The 20628-nt window shown below is 38.1% G+C and overlaps 1 protein-coding gene across 2 annotated transcripts in view; it reads right to left on the bottom strand.

The window, feature by feature from the left end:
- Positions 1–17960: 17960 nt before the first annotated feature.
- The window catches only part of KLHL20 (kelch like family member 20), a 77479-nt gene continuing 74811 nt past the window's right edge, over positions 17961–20628 (bottom strand). For both annotated transcript variants that reach the window (XM_081254576.1, XM_081254577.1), the window contains one exon: positions 17961–19543. In XM_081254576.1, coding sequence (XP_081110702.1) covers positions 19459–19543 — 85 coding nt within the window. In that variant the 3' untranslated portion in view covers positions 17961–19458. The remainder of the gene's footprint in view (positions 19544–20628) is intronic.

Genomic DNA, 20628 nt, shown 5'->3' with positions numbered 1-20628 from the left:
ACAGGTAAAATGTTGTTAGAAATGGTACAACCTCATGGAGAAGTTAGCAATATCTAACAAAATTATGTGTGATTTACCCTTTGACTAGTAATCCCATTTCTGGGATTCTGTCCCCAAAATTCACTAGCAAAAATATAAAATGAAGCAGGAACGAGTCTATTTATTCCAACAGTATTTGTAATAGCAAGACTAAAAACAATCCAAATGCTCATCAGAGAGGGATTGGTTGAATAAATTATGGTATAGCTGCACAATGAACTACTACTGTGTAATTATAAAAGGGTTTGAGGAAGATAGCTAATATTGCCATGGAGTTCTCTCTAGGATATATTGTTATGTGAAAGAGCAAGATGAGGATAGAGTGTATAGTATGCTATCTTTTATGGAAGGAATGGGGGTGGAATATGAGTATGTGTATATATTTCCCTACAAAAACATTGGAAGGAAAAACCAAAAACTAGTAAAAGTGATTGCTAATGGGATGATGGGAACCAACTGCATAGAGGGGACAGGAATGAAAGGACTCATCTGAATGTTCCTTGTTTATAGTTTGGAACCATATAAGTGTTTTATGTAATTATGAAACAAAATTAGATCAAAAAGAAAGAAAAGCAATCCTTAAAAATTGAAAACAAATGAACCTAACTATATTATGTTCAGACCATAATCACACAAAGAATCATTTTTAGTATCTCTAAATCCTTGTAATTTGACTGTATATCATCAGTGGGCTATATCCTAGTAAAAGAAGAGCAGCAAAGGAATCTTAAATTGCATTGAGTTATCTTATTTTTAATAATATTGGTATTGTTATTTTACCACTTTTCATAACAGGATAAAATATATGTAATTATAACAATGTTAGAAACCAAGATTTCTAACATTGTAAGAGAAAAAATATACAATTATAAAATCAAGTAAGTTAAGTAGAAACTCTGTAATATTAACTTTGAATTGGAAATATCAGAATGAACTCATTTATTTTTGAAATGCAAATTTTAATTTTGATGAAGCCCAATCTGTCAAAGTTTTCCTTTTGTTTCTTGTACTTTGGGTGTTGTATCTAAGAAATCATTGCTTAGTTCAAGGTCCCAAAGATTTACTCCTATGTTTTCTTCTAAGCATTTTATAATTTTAACTCTTAAATTTAGATCTGTAATCCATTTTGAGTTAATTTTTATGTATGGTGTGAGGTAAGCATTCAGATTCATCATTTTGCATACAGATATTCATTTGTTCCAGCATCAGTTACTGAAAAGGCTATCTTTTTCCCATTGAATTGTGTTACCTTTCTTAAAAATCAGTGGCCATAGATGTTTGGGTGTATTTCTGGACCCAATTCTATTTCACTGATCTAAATGTCAGTCCTTATACCAGTACCACACTGTCTTGATTACTGTAGCTTTGTACTGTGTTTTGAAATCAGGAAGGTGAGTTTTTCAGCTTTGTCCTTTTTTCAAGATTGTTTTGACTCTTCTTGGTTTTTTGCATTTTCATAAGAATTTTAGGATCAGTTGGTCAATCTTTGTAAAAAAGCTGGGATTTTGATAGTAATTGCCTTGAATCTGTAGATCAGTTTGGAGAGCATTGCCCTCATAATGATATTAGTCTTCCAATCTGTGAATGCGTGATATCTTTCCATTTATTTAAATCTTTCAAACTTTTCTTCAACAATGTTTTATTGTTTTCAGTGTCCAAGTTTTGCACTTTCTTTTGTTAAATTTATTACTAAATTGTTTTTTATGCTATTGAGAATGGAATTGTTTCCTTAATTTCATTTTTGGATTGTTTGTTGCTAGTGTATAGAAATATAATTGATTTTGTATATTGCTCTTGTATCCTATGATCTTGCTGAACTTGTTTATTCTAGTAGCTTTTTCAGTGAACTCCTTCAGATTTTCTATATATAAGATTCATGCCATTGAAAAAAGACAGTTTTACTTCTTAATTTCAATCTGGATGCCTTTTAGTTCTTTTTCTTGCCAAATTGCCATGGCTAGAATTGCCAATTCAATGGCAGGTAGAGGTAGTGAGAATGTACAGTCTTATCTTGCACTTGATCTTAGTGGGAAAGTATATTTCACCATTAAATATGCTGTTAGCTGTAGGATTTTCATAGATGTCCTTTATAAGGTTAAAAATGTTCTTTTCTGGGCTTCCCTGGTGGGGCGGTGGTTGAGAGTCCACCTGCCGATGCAGGGGACACAGGTTTGATCCCTGGTCCAGGAAGATCCCACATGCCGCAGAGCAACTAAGCCCGTGCACCACAACTACTGAGCCTGTGCACCCTAGAGCCCATGCTCAGCAATAAGAGAAGCCACCGCAATGAGAAGCCCACGCACGGCAAAGAAGAGTAGCCCCTGCTCGCTGCAACTAGAGAAAACCTGCACACAGCAACAAAGACACAACGTAGCCAAAAAAAAAGAATGCCTTTGGCAGGCTTGTTAGTAGATGACACACCTGAGGAAAGAATCTCTGAGCTAGAGAATATATCAATAGAATTCTTGAAAAGCAAAGAGAGCAAAGATTGAAGAAAGAAACCCAAACAAACCAATAGCCAAGGTCTGTGGGACAACTGCAAAAGGTATAACATACAGTTGACTCTGAACAACATGGGTTTGAACTATGCTGGTTCACTTATACACAGATTTTTTTCAATAGTAAATACTATAGTACTATGTGATCCAAGTTTGGTTGAATCTGTAGATGTGGAACTGCAGATACAGAGGAACCATGGATATGGAGGAATTGTGTGTATGGAGGGCCAACTATAATTATATATGGATTTTCGACTGTGTGGAGGGTTGGTGCCCCTAACCTGTGTTCAAGATTCAACTGTTAACACACAATGAGAATACCAGGAGAGAGAAAGAAACAGAAGAAATATTGGAAACAATAATGACTGAGAATTTCTTCAAATTAATGCCAGACACCAAACCACAGATCAAGGGAGCTCAGAGAACTCCAAGCAGGATAAAAAAACAAAAAACAAAAAACAAATAAACTGTATTGAGGCATATAATATTCAAACTACAGAAAGTCAAAGATGAGGAAAAAATCCTGAAAGAAGCTAGAGGGAAGAAAACACCTTACCTATAGAGTAACAAAGATAAGAATTACATCTGACTTCTCCTCAGAAACTGTGCAAGCAAGAAGACTGTGTGTGGAGTGTTAAAAAAAAAAAACCCCAGCAACCTAGAATTCTGTGAAATTATCTTTCAAAAGTGAAGGAAACACAAATATTTTCCTGGACAAGTGAAAGTTGAAATTTGTCATCAGTAGAACTTCCTTGCAAGAAATGTTAAAAGAAGTTCTTCAGAGAGAAGGAAAATAATATATGTCAGAAACTTGGATCTGTATGAAGTAATGAAGAACATCAAAGAAGGAATAAGCGAAGGTAAAGTAAAAAATTTTATTTTTCTTATTCTTAATTGATATAACATGACAGTTTGTTCAAAATAATAATACAACAATATTTGATTATGCTTATATATAATATACATAAGTATGTGTTTATATATAAATATATTACATAATATAAATTATATACATATAAACATGTATTTATATATGTCTATATATAAGTGAAATGTATGACAACAATGACACAAGGGACATAATGGGCTGTCCAGGTATTACATATGTCCTTAAGAAGTATTTCTAAATATTATTTAATTTCAATATCTTTATAGAGAAATGTAAGTTTGACTGCTTCTTTTACAATGGGGTGATACACACATATACATAGAATAGAGACTACAGAGGCTATAGAAGAATTTCCAAAAATGATTGAGCAAAGGAACAAAAAAGCAATTTAACCAAATAAGCAAATGGAAGGACAGGAAAAAAGCAAACTCCAAGGTATAATTGTAAACATAAGTAAAATGATAATTAGGGAAATTTTAATATGGACTGGGTATTAGGTGATGTTAAAGAATTGTGAATTTTATCAGATGTGATAGTGTTATTGTTAGTAGACCTTATATGTAAAAATTAAATATTCAAGTGTGAGTGAAATAACATGATGCCTGGGATTTGCTTTAAAATATTCCAGTGATGGTGGGAGAAGTGAGAGTGGGAAGGAATAGATAAAACAAGATTAGCAAAGTATTAACAAAAATTGAAGCTGGATGGTGGGTACATGGGCATTCGTGGATTTGTTATATTCTTTTTTTTCATGTGTTTGCTTCTCCCAGAGTGAGAGATGAGAGGGAGAGAAAGACACCCAATATGAAAGCAGGGTCTCTTATAACCTAATCTGGAAGTGACATACCATCACTTTTGTAGCATACAATTAGACTCACAGACCAGACCAACCTTAGCGCAGTGCAGTAGGGGATTACACAGAGATCAGAAGGCAGGGATCACTAGGGGCATCTTGGAACCTAGCCACCACACCCACACGGAAAAAAAGACTTGGGGAATAAACATCAGAAAAGAAAGCTAAGAGAGGAAACTATTGGCAATGAGGTCCTTTATGATGGTACCTGCCGGCTGCCTGCTCCTCCTGTCTTATTTCTGGACACTTGCCTTTTTTCATTTGATTCTCCTGATAAACCAAACTGCTTTGATTTCCCCAAACAGTCCATTTTGTCTCATTGACTATATTCTGTATATCTTGCACATGCTACTCTGTCTGGAATGCCCTTTCCACTCTTGCTACTTAGCAAAACTACCCTGTCTTTCAAACCTTTTTCAGCTATAACTTGCTTTCTGATCAGTCTTCCAGTCTACACCCTGCCAGACTATTTATTTATTTATTTGTTTATTTGGCTGCACCAGGTCTTACTTGCAGCATGCGGATTCTTATTTGTGGCATGCGGGATCTAGTTCCCTGACCAAGGATCTATATCTATCATCTATCTATCTATCTATCTATCTATCTATCTATCTATCTATCTATCATCTATCTATCTCTCATCATCTGTCATCAAGCTAGCTAGCTAGCTAGCTAATTTTTTAAATATTTATTTATTTATTTATTTGGCTGTGCTGGGTCTCCGTTGCCATGTGTAGGATCTTTAGTTGCAGCATGTGGGACCTAGTTCCCTGACCAGGAATCGAACCTGGGCCCCCTGCATTGGGAGCACAGAGTCTTAACACTGGACCACCAGGGAAGTCCCTATCTATCTATTTATTATAGGAACTGTTGCGTGCAGTTCTGGAAGCTGAGCAGTCCCACAGTCTGCCTCTGCAAGCTGGAGAACGAGGAAAGACAGCAGTATAATGCAGTCCAAGTCTGAAGGCCTGAGAACTAGGAGCTCTGATGTTCGAGGGCAGGAAAAGATGGACATCCCAGCTCAAGAAGAGAGAGAGAATTCTGCCATCTTTTCCTCTTGTTCCATATGGCCCCAAACAGATTGGATGATGTCTGCCCATATTGGTGAGTGTGGAAATCTACTCAGTCTACTGAATCAAATGCTAATCTCTTCTAGAAACGTCTTCACAGACACACCAAGAAAAAATGTTTTACCAGCTATCTGGGCATCCTTTAGGCAAGTCAACTTGACACATAAAATTAACTACCACAGTGGTCCATACAACTTTCACAAAATTCTAATTTTCTCTTGAAAGCTAGAATTTTATCGTTGACGATAAAATGCAGTCAGTTGTTTTCCTTGAAGTGACAGCCTCACTGCGTTCATTTTCCACAAAATGTCCACCAACACCCAAGTCTGAATAACTTTGTCTGTCAGTCATTCTTCCAAAAAGAAGTGGCTTGTTCAGCTTGCAACTGAAAACAATCACACAAAGATTTTTCTTGTGACAATCACTCTTTTGGTATGCAGCAGCCATGTTTCATATATCTAAGGGTTGAGATATCTTAGGTGAAATTGACTTTTCTTTTTTGAACTGTAAGTGTGGATGGTGGTGAATATTATAACTAGTAGTACAGTTTGGTGCCATTGCCTTGAACTGTGCGAACACCTCAGCAACTTTATCTACCATTGTTTTTGCATCATCAGTGCAAATGTCATCACAGTAAAGACAAAAAAAAAGGCAAGAAACTTCCTAGGATTACTAAGGAAAAAGCTTTGACTCATGGATACTCTGAAAGAATCTTGAGGACTTCAGGGTTCACTTTGAGAACCACTAATCAAACTCAAAGTTTGAAACTGTAAGCTTTTTTTCTTTTTTAACATCTTTTTTTTTTTTTTTTTTTTTTTTTTTTGCGGTAGGCGGGCCTCTCACTGTTGTGGCCTCTCCCCTTGCAGAGCACAGGCTCCGGATGCGCAGGCTCAGCAGCCATGGCTCACGGGCCTAGCCGCTCTGCGGCATGTGGGATCTTCCCAGACCGGGGCACGAACCCGTGTCCCCTGCATCGGCAGGCGGACTCTCAACCACTGCGCCACCAGGGAAGCCCTTTTTTAACATCTTTATTGGAGTATAATTGCTTTACAATGGTGTGTTAGTTTCTGCTTTATAACAAACTGAATCAGCTATACGTACACATATATCTCCATATCTCCTCCCTCTTGCATCTCCCTCCCTCCACCCTCCCTATCCCACCCCTCCAGGTGGTCACAAAGCACCAAGCTGATCTCCCTGTGCTATGCAACTGCTTCCCACTAGCTATTTTATATTTGGTAGTATATATATGTCCATGCCACTCTCTCACTTCGTCCCAGCTATCTCTTCCCCCTCCCCATGTCCTCCAGTCTATTCCCTACATCTGCATCTTTATTCCTGTCCTGCCCCTAGGTTCTTCAGAACCTTTTTTTTTTCTTTTTTTAGATTCCATATATATGTGTTAGCATACGGTATTTTTCTCTTTCTAACTTACTTTACTCTGTATGACAGTCTCTAGGTCCATCCACCTCACTACAAATAACTCAATTTCGTTTATTTTTATGGCTGAGTAATAATCCATTGTATATATGTGCCACATCTTCTCTATCCATTCATCTGTCAATGTATATACTTAGGTTGCTTCCATGCCCTGGCTATTGTAAATAGAGCTGCAATAAACATTGTGGTACATGACTCTTTGAATTATGCTTTTCTCAGGGTATATGCCCAGTAGTGGGATTGCTGGGTCGTATAGTACTTCTATTTTTAGTTTTTTAAGGAACCTCCATACTGTTCTCCATAGTGACTGTATCAATTTACATTCCCACTAACAGTGCAAGAGGGTTCCCTTTTCTCCACACCCTCTCCAGGATTTATTGTTTGTAGATTTTGTGGTGATGGCCATTCTGACTGGTGTGAGGTGATACCTCATTGTAGTTTTGATTTGCATTTCTCTAATGATTAGTGATGTTGAGCATCCTTTCATGTGTTTGTTGGCAATCTGTATATCTTTGGAGAAATGTCTATTTAGGTCTTCTGCCCATTTTTGGATTGGGTTGTTTGTTTTTTTGATATTCAGCTGCAAGAGCTGCTTGTAAATTTTGGAGATTAATCCTTTGTCAGTGCATCATTTGCAAATATTTTCTCCCATTCTGAGGGTTGTCTTTTTGTCTTGTTTATGGTTTCCTTTGCTGTGCAAAAGCTTTTAAGTTTCATAAGGTCCCTTTTGTTTATTTTTGTTTTTATTTCCATTTCTCTAGGAGGTGGGTCCAAAAGGATCTTGCTGTGATTTATGTCATAGAGTGTTCTGCCTATGTTTTCCTCTAAGAGATTGATAGTGTCTGGCCTTACATTTAGGTCTTTAATCCATTTTGAGTTTATTTTTGTGTATGGTGTAAGGGAATGGTCTAATTTCATTCTTTTACATGTCCCTGTCCAGTTTTTCCAGCACCATTTATTGAAGAGGCTGTCTTTTCTCCATTGTATATTCTTGACTCCTTTATCAAAAACAAGGTGACCATATGTGCGTGGGTTTATTTCTGCGCTTTCTATGCTGTTCCATTGATCTATATTTCTGTTTTTGTGCTAGTACCATACTATCTTGATTACTGTAACTTTGTAGTATAGTCTGAAGTCAGGGAGTCTGATTCCTCCAGCTCCATTTTTCTGTCTCAAGATTGCTTTGGCTATTCATATCTTTTGTGTTTCCTTACAAATTGTGAAATTTTTTGTTCTAGTTCTGTGAAAAATTCCATTGGTAGTTTGATAGGTATTGCACTGAATATGTAGATTGCTTTGGGTAGTCATTTTCACAATGTTGATTCTTCCCATCCAAGAACATGGTATATCTCTCCATCTGTTTGTGTCATCTTTAATTTCTTTCATCAGTCTTATAGTTTTCTGCATATAGGTCTTTTGTCTCCTTAGGTAGGTTTTTTCCTTGGTATATTTTTTAACATCTTTATTAGAGTATAATTGCTTTACAAATGGTGTGTCAGTTTCTGCTTTATAACAAAGTGAATCAGTTATACATATACATATGTCCCCATATCTCTTCCCTCTTGCATCTCCATCCCTCCCACCCTCCCTATCCTATCCCTCTAGGTGGTTACAAAGCACCGGGCTGATCTCCCTGTGCTATGCGGCTGCTTCCCACTAGCTATCTATTTTACATTTGGTAGTGTATATATGTCCATGCCACTCTCTCACTTTGTCCCAGCTTACCCTTCCCCCTCCCCATATGCTCAAGTCCATTCTCTAGTAGGTCTGTGTCTTTATTCCTGTCTTACCCCTAGGTTCTTCATGACCTTTTTTTTTTCTTAGATTCCATATATATGTGTTAGCATACGGTATTTGTCTTTCTCTTTCTGAGTTACTTCATCCTGTATGACAGACTCTAGGTCCATCCACCTCACCACAAATAACTCAATTTCATTTCTTTTTATGGCTGAGTAATATTCCATTTTATATATGTGCCACATCTTTTTAAATTTAATTTAATTTTATTTTATTTTATTTTATTAGTTTCTGCTTTATAACAAAGTGAATCAGTCATACATATACATCTGTTCCCACATCCCTTCCCTCATGCATCTCCCTCCCTCCCACCCTCCCCATCCCACCCCTCCAGGCGGTCACAAAGCACCGAGCTGATCTCCCTGTGCTCTGCGGCTGCTTCCCACTATCTATCTACCTTACGTTTGGTAGTGTATATATGTCCATGCCTCTCTTTCGCTTTGTCACAGCTTACCCTTCCTCCTCCCCATATCCTCAAGTCCATTCTCTAGTAGGTCTGTGTCTTTATTCCCATTTTACCCCTAGGTTCTTCATGACATTTTTTTTTAATTCCATGTATATGTGTTAGCATACGGTATTTGTCTTTCTCTTTCTGACTTATTTCACTCTGTATGACAGACTCTAGGTCTATCCACCTCATTACAAATAGCTCAGTTTCGTTTCTTTTTATGGCTGAGTAATATTCCATTGTATATATGTGCCACATCTTCTTTATCCACTCATCCGATGATGGACACTTAGGTTGCTTCCATCTCTTGGCTATTATAAATAGAGCTGCAGTGAACATTTTGGTACATGACTCTTTTTGAATTATGGTTTTCTCAGGGTATATGTGCAGTATTGGGATTGCTGGGTCATATGGTAGTTCTATTTGTAGTTTTTTAAGGAACCTCCATACTGTTCTCCATAGTGGCTGTGCCAATTCACATTCCCACCAGCAGTGCAAGAGTGTTCCCTTTTTTCCACACCCTCTCCAGCAGATCTGCATCTTTATTCCCGTCTTGCCCCTATATTCCTTGGTATTTTATCCTTTTTGTTGCAATGGTAAATGGGAGTGTTTCTTGAATTTCTCTTTCAGATTTTTCATCATTAGTGTATAGGAATGGAAGAGGTTTCTATGAATTAATTTTGTATCCTGTACTTTACCAAATTCATTGATTAACTCTAGTAGTTTTCTAGTAGCATCTTTAGGATTCTCTATGTATAGTATCATGTCATCTGCAAACAGTGACAGCTTTACTTCTTTTTTCCCAATTTGGCTTCCTTTTTTATTTCTTTTTCTTCTCTGACTGCTGTGGCTAAAACTTCCAAAACTATGTTGAATAACAGTGGTGAGTGTGGACAACCTTGTCTTGTTCCTGATCTTGGAGGAAATGGTTTCAGTTTTTCACTATTGAGGATGATGTTGGCTGTGGGTTTGTCACATATGGCCTTTAATATGTTTAGGTAAGTTTCCTCTATGCCTACTTTCTGGAGGGTTTTTATCATAAATGGGTGTTGAATTTTGTTGAAAGCTTTTTCTGCATCTGCTGAGATAATCATATGGTTTTTCTCCTTCAATTTGTTAATATGTTTTATCACATTGATTGATTTGCGTATATCAAAGAATCCTTGCATTCCTGGGGTAAACCCCACTTGATCATGGTGTATGATCCTTTTAAGGTGCTGTTGGATTCTGTTTGCTAGTATTTTGTTGAGGAGTTTTGCATCTATGTTCATCAGTGATATTGGCCTGTATTTTTCTTTCTTTGTAACATCTTTGTCTAGTTTTGGTATCAGGGTGATGGTGGCCTTGTAGAATGAGTTTGGGAGTGTTCCTCCCTCTGCTGTATTTTGGAAGAGTTTGAGAAGGTTAGGTGTTAGTTCTTCTGTAAATGTTTGATAGAATTCACCTGTGAAGCCATCTGGTCCTGGGCTTTTGTTTGTTGGAAGATTTTTTATCACAGTTTCAATTTCAGTGCTTGTGATTGGTCTGTTTATATTTTCTATTTCTTCCTGGTTCAGTCTCGGAAGCTTGTGCTTTTCTAAGAATTTGTCCATTTCTTCCAGCTTGTGCATTGTGTTGCAATATAGTTGCTTGTAGTAATCTCTTATTATCCTTTGTATTTCTGCAGTGTTAGTTGTTCTTCTTTTTCATTTCTTTCTTTTTTTTTAAACATTTTTAGCCCCTTTCACTAAACACATGAATGAATTAATGTTTCTCCCCCCCCCATTTAAAAAAATTTTTTATTTTATTCATTTTTCTGGCTGCGTTAGGTCTTCGTTGCTGGGCACGGGTTTTTCTCTAGTTGCGGAGAGTGGGGGCTACTCTTCGTTGGGTTGCATGGGTTTCTCGTTGCGGTGGCTTCTCTTGTTGCGGAGCACAGGCTCTAGGCACACAGGCTTCAGTAGTTGTGGCACGTGGGCTCAATAGTTGTTGCTCACAGGCTCTAGAGCGCAGGCTCAGTAGTTGTGGCGCACGGGCTTAGTTGCTCCACGGCATGTGGGATCTTCCCAGACCGGGGCTCGAACCCGTGTCCCCTGTGTTGGCAGGTGGATTCTTAACCACTGTGCCACCAGGGAAGCCCTCCTTTTTCATTTCTAATTCTATTGATTTGAGTCTTCTCCCTTTTTTTCTTGATGAGACTGGCTAATGGTTTATCAATTTTGTTTATCTTCTCAAAGAACCAGCTTTTAGTTTTATTGATCTTTGCTATTGTTTTCTTCATTTCTTTTTCATTTATTTCTGATCTCATCTTTATGATTTCTTTCCTTCTGCTAAATTTGGGCTTTTTGTTCTTTCTCTAATTGCTTTAGTTGTAAGTTTAGGTTGTTTATTTGAGATGTTTGTAGTTTCTTGAGGTAGGGTTGTATTGGTATCAACTTCCCTCTTAGAACTGCTTTTGCTGCATCCCATAGGTTTTGGATTGTCATGTTTTCATTGTCATTTCTTTCTAGGTATTTTTTGATTTCCTCTTTGATTTCTTCAGTGATCTCTTGGTTATTTAATAGTGTATTCTTTAGGCTCCATGTATTTGTATTTTTTACAGACTTTTTCCTTTAATTGATATCTAGTCTCATAGCGTTGTTGTCGGAAAAGATACTTGATACGATTTCAATTTTCCTAAATATTCCAAGGCCTGATTTGTGACCCAAGATATGATCTATCCTGGAGAATGTTCCATGAGCACTTGAGAAGAAAGTGTATTCTGTTGTTTTTGGATGGAATGTCCTAGAAATGTCAATTAAGTCCATCTTGTTTAATGTCTCATTTAAAGCTTGTGTTTCCTTATTTATTTTCATTTTGGATGATCTGTCCATTGGTGAAAGTGGGGTGTTAAAGTCCCCTGCTATGATTGTGTTACCGTCGATTTCCCCTTTTATGGCTCTTAGCGTTTGCCTTATGTATTGAGGTGCTCCTGTGTTAGGTGCGTAAAGATTTACAATTGTTCTATCTTCTTGGATTGATCCCTTGATCATTATGTAGTGTCCTTCTTTGTCTCTTGTAATAATCTTTATTTTAAAGTCTATTTTATCTGATATGAGAATTGCTACTCCAGCTTTCTTTTGATTTCCATTTGCATGGAATATCTTTTTCCATCCCCTCACTTTCAGTCTGTATGTGTCCCTAGGTCTGAAGTGGGTCTCTTGTAGACCGCATATGTATGGGTCTTGTTTTTGTATCCATTCAGCCATTCTATGTCTTTTGATTGGAGCATTTAATCCATTTACATTTAAGGTAGTTATCAATATGTATGTTCCTCTTACCATTTTCTTAATTGTTTTGGGTTTGTTATTGTAGGTCTTTTCTTTTTCTTGTGTTTCCTGCCTAGAGAAGTTCCTTTAGCATTTGTGGTACAGCTGGTTTGGTGGTGCTGAATTCTCCGAGCTTTTGCTTGTCTGTAAACGTTTTAATTTCTCCATCAAATCTGAATGAGATCCTTGCTGGATAGAATATGTTGGTTGTAGGTTTTTCCCTTTCATCACTTTAAATATGTCCTGCCACTCCCTCCTGCCTTGCAGAGTTTCTTCTCAAAGGTCAGCTGTTAACCTCATGGGGATACCCTTGTATGTTATTTGTTGTTTTTCCTTTGCTGCTTTTAATATTTTTTCTTTGTATTTAATTTTTGATAGTTTGATTAATACGTGTCTTGGGATGTTTCTCCTTGGATTTATCCTGTATGCGACTCTGCGCTTCCTGGATTTGATTGACTATTTCTTTTCCCATATTAGGGAAGTTTTCAACTATAATCTCTTCAAATACTTTCTCAGTCCCTTTCTTTTTCTCTTCTTCTGGGACGCCTATAATTCGAATGTTGGTGCATTTAATGTTATCCCAGAGGTCTCTGTCATTCTTTTTTCTTTATTCTGCTCTGCGGTAGTTATTTTCACTATTTTATCTTCCAGGTCACTATCCGTTCTTCTGCCTCAGTTATTTTGCTATTGATTCCTTTTAGAGAATTTTAAATTTCATTTATTGTGTTGTTCATCATTGTTTATTTGCTCTTTAGTTCTTCTAGGTCCTTGTTAAATGTTTCTTGTATTTTCTCCATTCTATTTCCACAATTTTGGATCATCTTTACTATCATTACTCTGAATTCTTTTTCAGGTAGACTGCCTATTTCCTCTTCATTTGTTTGGTTGGGTGGGTTTTTTACCTTGCTCCTTCTTCTGTTGTGTGTTTCTCTGTCTTCTCATTTTACTTAACTTACTGTGTTTGGAGTCTCCTTTTCACAGGCTGCAGGTTCGTAGTTCCCCTTGTTTTTGGTGTCTGCCCCCAGTGGCTGAGGTTGGTTCAGTGGGTTGTGTAAGCTTCCAGGTGGAGGGGACTGCTGCCTGTGTTCTTGTGGATGAGGCTGGATCTTGTCTTTCTGGTGGGCAGGACTGCGTCCGGTGGTGTGTTTTGGGGTGTCTGTGACCTTATTATGATTTTAAGCAGCCTCTCTGCTAATGGATGGGGTTGTATTCCTTTCTTGCTAGTTGTTTGGCATTGGGTGTCCAGCACTGTAGCTTGCCGGTCATTGAGTGGAGCTGGGTCTTAACGTTGAGTTGGAGATCTCTGGGAGAGCTTTTGCCATTTGATATTACATGTAGCCTGGTGGACTCTGGTAGACCAATGTCCTGAATTGGGCTCCCCCACTCAGAGGCTCAGGCCTGACACCCTGCCAGAGCATGAAGACCCTGTCTGTCACACGGCTCAGAGGAAAAGGGAGAAAAAAATAAAAAAAATAAAATAAAATAAAATATAGTTATTAAAATAAAAAGTAAGAAAAATTATTAAAAATAAAAATAATTAGGGATGGGATGGGGAGGGTGGGAGGGAGGGAGATGCATGAGGGAAGGGATGTGGGAACAGATGTATATGTATGACTGATTCACTTTGTTATAAAGCAGAAACTAATTAAAAAAATAAATAAATAAACTTAAAAAAAAAAATGGAAAAAAATAAAATAAAATAAAAATAATTAAAAAGTAATAAAAGGAAAGAAGAGAGCATCCTAACCAAAAAATAAATCCACCATGATAACAAGCACTAAAATCTATATTAAAAAACAAACAAACAAACAAAAAAACGGACAGACAGAACCCCAGGACAAATGGTAAAATCAAAGCTATACAGACAGAATCACACAAAGAAGCATACACATATACACTCACAAATAGAGGAGGAAAAAAAAAAATATATATATATATAAAAGGAAGAGAGCAACCAAATCAATAAACAAATCTATCACTGATAATAAACTCTAAATACTAAACTAAGATAAACATAAAACCAGAAACAAATTAGATGCAGAAAGCAAACCCCAAGTCTACAGTTGCTTCTAAGGCCCACCGCCTCAATTTTGGGATGATTCGTTGTCTATTCAGGTATTCCACAGACTCAGGGTACATCAAGTAGATTGTGGAGATTTAATCTGCTGCTCCTGAGGCTGCTGGGCGAGATTTCCCTTTCTCCTCTTTGTTTGCACAGTTCCTGGGGTTCAGCTTTGGATTATAGCACCGCCTCTGCATGTATGTTGCCTGAGGGCGTCTGTTCTTCACTCAGACAGGACGGGGTTAAAGTAGTAGCTGATTCGGGGGCTCTGGCTCACTCAGGCCAAGGGGAGGGAGGGGTACGGAATGCAGATTGAGCCTGCGGTGGCAGTTGCAACAGCCTGAGGTGTGCTGTGTGTTCTCCTGGGAAGTTGTCCCTGGATCACGGGACCCTGGCAGTGGCAGGCTGCACAGGCTCCCAGGAGGGTAGATGTGGATAGTGACTTGTGCTTGCACACAGGCTTCTTGGTGGGTGCAGCAGTAGCCTTAGCATTTCATGCCCATCTCTGGTGTCTGTTCTGATAGCCGTGGCTTGTGCTCATCTCTGGATCTCATTTAGGTAGTGCTCTGAATCTCCTCTCCTCGTGCACCCCAAAACAATGGTCTCTTGCCTCTTAGGCAGTTCCAGACTTTTTCCCGGACTCCCTCCAAGCTAGCTGTGGCACACTAGCTCCCTTCAGGCTGTGTTCACACAGCCAACCCCAGTCTTCTCCCTGGGATCTGACCTCCGAAGCCCGAGCCTCAGCTCCCAGCCCCTGCCCACCCCAGTGGGTGAGCAGACAAGCCTCTCGGGCTGGTGAGTGCTGGTCAGTACCGATCCTCTGTGCGGGAATCTCTCTGCTTTGCCCTCCGCATCCCTGTTGCTGCACTCTCCTCCGTGGCTCCGAAGCTTTCCCCCTCAGCCACCCGCAGTCTCTGCCTGTGAAGGGGCTTCCTAGCATGTGGAAACGTTTCCTCCTTCACAGCTCCCTCCCAAGGTGCAGGTCCCATCCCTATTGTCTCTGTTTTTTCTTTTTTCTTTTGCCCTACCCAGGTACATGGGGAGTTTCTTGCCTTTTGGGAAGCCTCAGGTCTTCTGCTAGCATTCAGTAGGTGTTCTGTAGGAGTTGTTCTACATGTAGATGTTATTTCTGATGTATTTGTGGGGAGGAAGGTGATCTCCATGTCTTACTCCTCTGCCATCTTGAAGGTCTACTCGAAATTGTAAGCTTTTTGAAGGCAGGGACTGTTTCTGTTCAGTAGGAGTCCAAATGTATATTGATCTAAATTCACACTGAAGATACATGTCCTCTTTTCCTAGGAATTCAGAATCCCTTTAGTAAATATTCTAACTTTCTAGGATAGGGATATTAATAGGTTACTGACAGTTATTGGAACACCCTGAATATTTAATGTTAGTATAATACAATCCGTCTTCTACATGTACAAGTTCCTAACCATGACTAAATAACTTAAATGTTACTATTGTTAAGGACCCTTAAGACAACTCTAGTTGAAGAGTTTTGTCATTTCTAGGAACTATTCTTATCAGTCACTTCCAGTACAGAGACCTCAAAGCAATTTACAGAGCCAGTGTCACAAACTACTTAGACAACCAGCCAGTGATATTTGGGTTTACTGGTCTGTTTTTGCCTCTTCCTTCTTCTCTCCTCTCTTTGCTTATCCCATTTTTTTTTCTTTTCCCATCTGTTTCCTAAGGTAATATAAAGTTTGAAATGCTTTTTCCCTACTTTCACTCAAATATTGTTCAGGAGGGACCTTTTCTACTTCACAGTTGTCAAGAACTAGTCTCTGCAGTGTAGATATTTGCAGGTAAAATATTGGAGATCAGAACTGGGGAACAGTGACATTAGAAATGGGAATGTGGAGAGTACTGTAGAGAAGAATGGGTTTGGAATCGGGATGTGCATTTGAGGTTCAGTGTCTACCATGTCATTTTAACTTTTCTAAGCTTTAATTTACTTATTTATAAAATGAAGATAACCACCAACCCAACCCAAGTTTACTTCATAGTGTTGTGGAAATCACTATGCAAATAACTTAATAAATATTCTATTTTACACCAATGTCTTTTATAGAATAAGTACACTTAACTCAATAAAACTGGAGCACCTTCAGTGTAAGGAAAAAAAAGACCCTTTAGACTGCGATGGTTACTTTGGCCAGTGGTATAGTTTCTGGGTCTCTACTCTTGAATCACTGCCATGTGAATTGCTCTCACTGGGGACTTCCCTGCTTATGGAAATTCTAATCCGTAGAATTTTGTTGCTATTACTATTCCCCTCCTTTTCTTCAAATATATGAAATAGTAGAGTCTTTGGAAATATGTGATTTTGTCTTGAAGACTGACTGTTAGTGATGCAGTACCATAATGATCTCATAAAAATTTTTATACTTTTTCAATGTTGCATACCAGACCTTAAAATTAAGGTCTATTAGTATATTTAGTTTCAGGCCATGTTTCAGGTAGGTCTGTAGTGGCTGTGTGGCATAGAAAGAGAAATGAAGTAGGAGTTTAGGGGAACTGATTTAAAATGTTGGTTCTATCATTGACTATTTACGCTTAGGCAGGACTTCCTTGGTTTTCAGTCTTAAAGCAGAGCAATAAATGGGTTTAGACCAGATGATGATGATGATTTTATTTAGCCATTAAAAAAAATTGTATTTACTTACTTTTCGCTGTGTTGGGTCTTTGTTGCTGTGCGCAGGCTTTCTCTAGTTGCGGCGAGTGGGGGTTACTCTTCATTGTGGTGCCTGGGCTTCTCATTGCATTGGCTTCTCTTGTTGTGGAGCACAGGCTCTAGGCACAGTGGGCTTCAGTAGTTATGGCACGTGAACTCGGTAGTTGTGGCTCGAGGGCTCTAGAGCACAGGCTCAGTAGTTGTGGCACATGGGCTTAATTGCTCTGTGGCATGTGGGATCTTCTCAGACCAGGGCTTGAACCCATGTACCCCGCATTGGCAGGAGGATTCTTAACCACTGCGCCACCAGGGAAGCTTGATGATGATGATGATTTTTAAATTAATTTATTTTTGTCTGCATTGGGTCTTCATTGCTGCACGTGGGCTTTCTCTAGTTGCGGCATGCAGGCTTCTCATTGCAGTGGCTTCTCTTGTTGTGGAGCACAGGCTCTAAGCGTGCGGGCTTCCATAGTTGAGGCACGTGGGCTCAGTAGTTGGGGCTCACAGGCTCTGGAGTGCAGGCTCAATAGTTGTGGTGCACAGGCTTTGTTGCTCCGCGGCATGCAGGATCTTCCCAGACCAGGGCTCGAACCCGTGTCCCCTGTGTTGGCAGGTGGGTTCTTAACCACTGTGCCACCAGCGAAGTCCCTGGACCAGATGATTGTTAAAAGCCCTTCTAGCTCAAAATCGTTTGATTCCCAGTCCCACACCAGAAAATAAGTTTAGAGGTTAGGTAATATACTACTATTATATAAAATATATAATAAAAATTCATAATTCTAGCTGGCAATCCCTTTATTCCTTCAGGTTGTAAGTACTTATAACTTTATAATAGGAAGTGTAAATGGTATAGAAACAGAAAATCTAAATTAAGTAGCAAAGATACAAGCATTAAAAAGCATTAACCAAAATTTTTTTATGGTAAGTACTACCTTTATTTTAAAAAGTTATACATGCTAGAAAAAAGCATAAATGATGCATGTAAACAATTGTTTACCAAATACTTATTTTTTTTCCTTATAAAGGTGCAAATGATCTTTAAATGTAAACACAAATGTTGCCAAACATTTTTGTAGTGAGGGGAGGGAGAAGGTTATTCCATATGGTTGTGGTTAAAGTCTTTTTCAAAGCTTTTCCTGCAGGACACACTGAAAAAAATTGGTGTATGATCACAATAACAAAAACACTTTAACCACTGAAATCTGTATTCTTTTTTTTCCTTAAAAATGTTAACTTTTTACCAGAAAGTGCAATTTCAGAGTAGTGGTAATAGTGGCTTTATAGAATGAGGATAATGATATATAGTTTTTATAAAAGAACCAAGATTTTATTAATTAAATGCCTCAACTGATTTTATACTCGTTAGCATACTATTACATGAATTGAAGAATTCATTCCCTTGGAGGCTGTGATTACAGGTAAGCCTCAGCTTCAGCAGGCCTGAGCATCAAGTGTAAATTGCCTAACAGTATTCACTGCTGGGGAGAGGACATTTCTCCCTGCTGGTCCTTAGTAGCAGTAGGAAATAGAAAGTAAAGTTGCTTCAGTCAGTAACATTTTTGAGCAAAAACTTGCAGAGTTACACGTGATTCTACTGGGGGATTCTCAAGACAGTATATGAGAATCATATACTGTTTTTGTAGAGGCACTGAGCAGAGCTCTAGATCTAGCAGGAACTCTATGGAAATATTTGCAAAAAAGACTTTATAGTGGCAAACAAGTCCATAAGGAAGGAAACAAGATGTGAGCTTCCACTGATGAAAACTTTGGCATCTGAGTCCTGGTCTTATTGATTTAATATTCTTTTGAATTGTTCTAGTTAAATGAGATGTTTCCTTTGTTTTTTAGATTTTCAAGTCTTCTGGTGCTTAGTGCAAGAATGATGGCTAACTAACACACCTTGCATACCTATCTTTGTCACTGGTAAGTTCCTGTACGTAGTGGAGTCTTGTGGATGGAGTGCTTAGAACTGACAACTAGATCCCATATAGACCTCTTCCCTTATTAGTAGTTTCAAACTTAATCAGTATCTTAAAAATAAGGTTTTACTGCTTGAAATGTTTGGTTGTTTATTTTTTTTTTGTCTTTCCTTTTTTTCTCTTTTGGTGGGAGGAAGGCTAAATCCCAAAACAAAAACAAAAAACAAAAAACCCAGCAACAAAAATCCCATGATAAATTAAAACCAAAAATAAATATTCTTCTGCACAGAACTGAAAATTATTGTGCAAAGGTGGCGTCTTGCAGGTGAAGTACTTTCAATGTATTTGTATTTTCCACATGTTGAGGCACCGGCAAAGAATAAAATTTGTTTAGTGTATTCTAGAGCTGTACAAAGCTCCAAAGTCAAAGCTCTCCACAATACAGAGGAGCATATGCATGACTGTCTTCTATATGTTCACCATATATGGGATTCACAATGTGTCATTTTTATAACTCCTACACCACCTCCAAGCCGACGGTAATTCATCCCGCCATATAACCTGTAAAGAAAGAAACACAATCATATTTCTAAATAGAAAAAGCACTATTTCTTCCATAATGTAGATGTTAATAAAACAAAATTCTTTGTTTTATATCACAACTAATATTTTTAGCTTCATACATCTCTTCCAAAGAGTAGGAGCTGGAATTGAGCACTGGCAAGTAGCAGAATTATTTCAGACATTGACTGAAATTCTCTTATAGGACACTGTTTTAAGAGAGCACCATATCCATTTTGCCTTGTAACTTTATAACTCTACATCTAGACTGACTCATAACAATTACACAGAATCACATATTCTACATTTTTGTGTCTAATTTTGACCCTGGCTATAATATTTTCCCACCCACATTTTGCTTTTGCCTAAACTTTAATTATTTATTTCTATCCTTTTGTATGTACTCTTAGAAGTCTTCTCAAACCCTTTATGGAACGAAGCTGGATATGATTAAATAAAGTCTGCATCTAGTTTTTGATATGTGAACAAGATCACCTTCAAAATTAAGGATTTCCATGGAAAAGAATATTAGATCCTCTGTCAACTGTAAGTATTGATTTTAAATTGGCTTTAAATTTGGGATATGTAACTACAAAAATTTATATAGTAATCCCTCAACAGATGGTCCTTAAGAATTTCATGAATATTACTTGGTCAAATATTACTAACATATATTAGTAACAGTTAATGAGAAACAAGTCCTTACATAGGATCATAGTCATTAAGTGTCAGGAATAAACTTGGCTGTCTTCCCAAATTATGCTTACCCAGATTCCCACTAAAAATAGAAAGCTGTATATGGAAGAAAATACACCACAAGTGAGAGGCTCCTATTCATGAAAACCTGCCATTCTCTTTCCCTTAACCTCTATTAGGTTTTGCTGAAATGTTACCTTTTCAGTGGGGCCTCCCTGGGCCACCTTTTAAAGTGGATAATCCTCCCTGGACTCCCTGCCTCTCTGCTATTTGCCATAGCACTTCCACTCCTGGTATGGCACTGTCTCCCTCGTTGTAATGTCAGCTCCAGGCGGGCAGGGAATTTTGTTCTGTTCACTTCTGTATCCCCAGGGTCTAGAGCACTCAGT

This window comes from Mesoplodon bidens (genome assembly GCF_964165515.1).
Source record: "Mesoplodon bidens genome assembly, chromosome: 2".
Classification (NCBI taxonomy): Eukaryota; Metazoa; Chordata; class Mammalia; order Artiodactyla; family Ziphiidae; genus Mesoplodon; species Mesoplodon bidens.
This window is presented reverse-complemented; position numbering and strand designations above follow the sequence as displayed.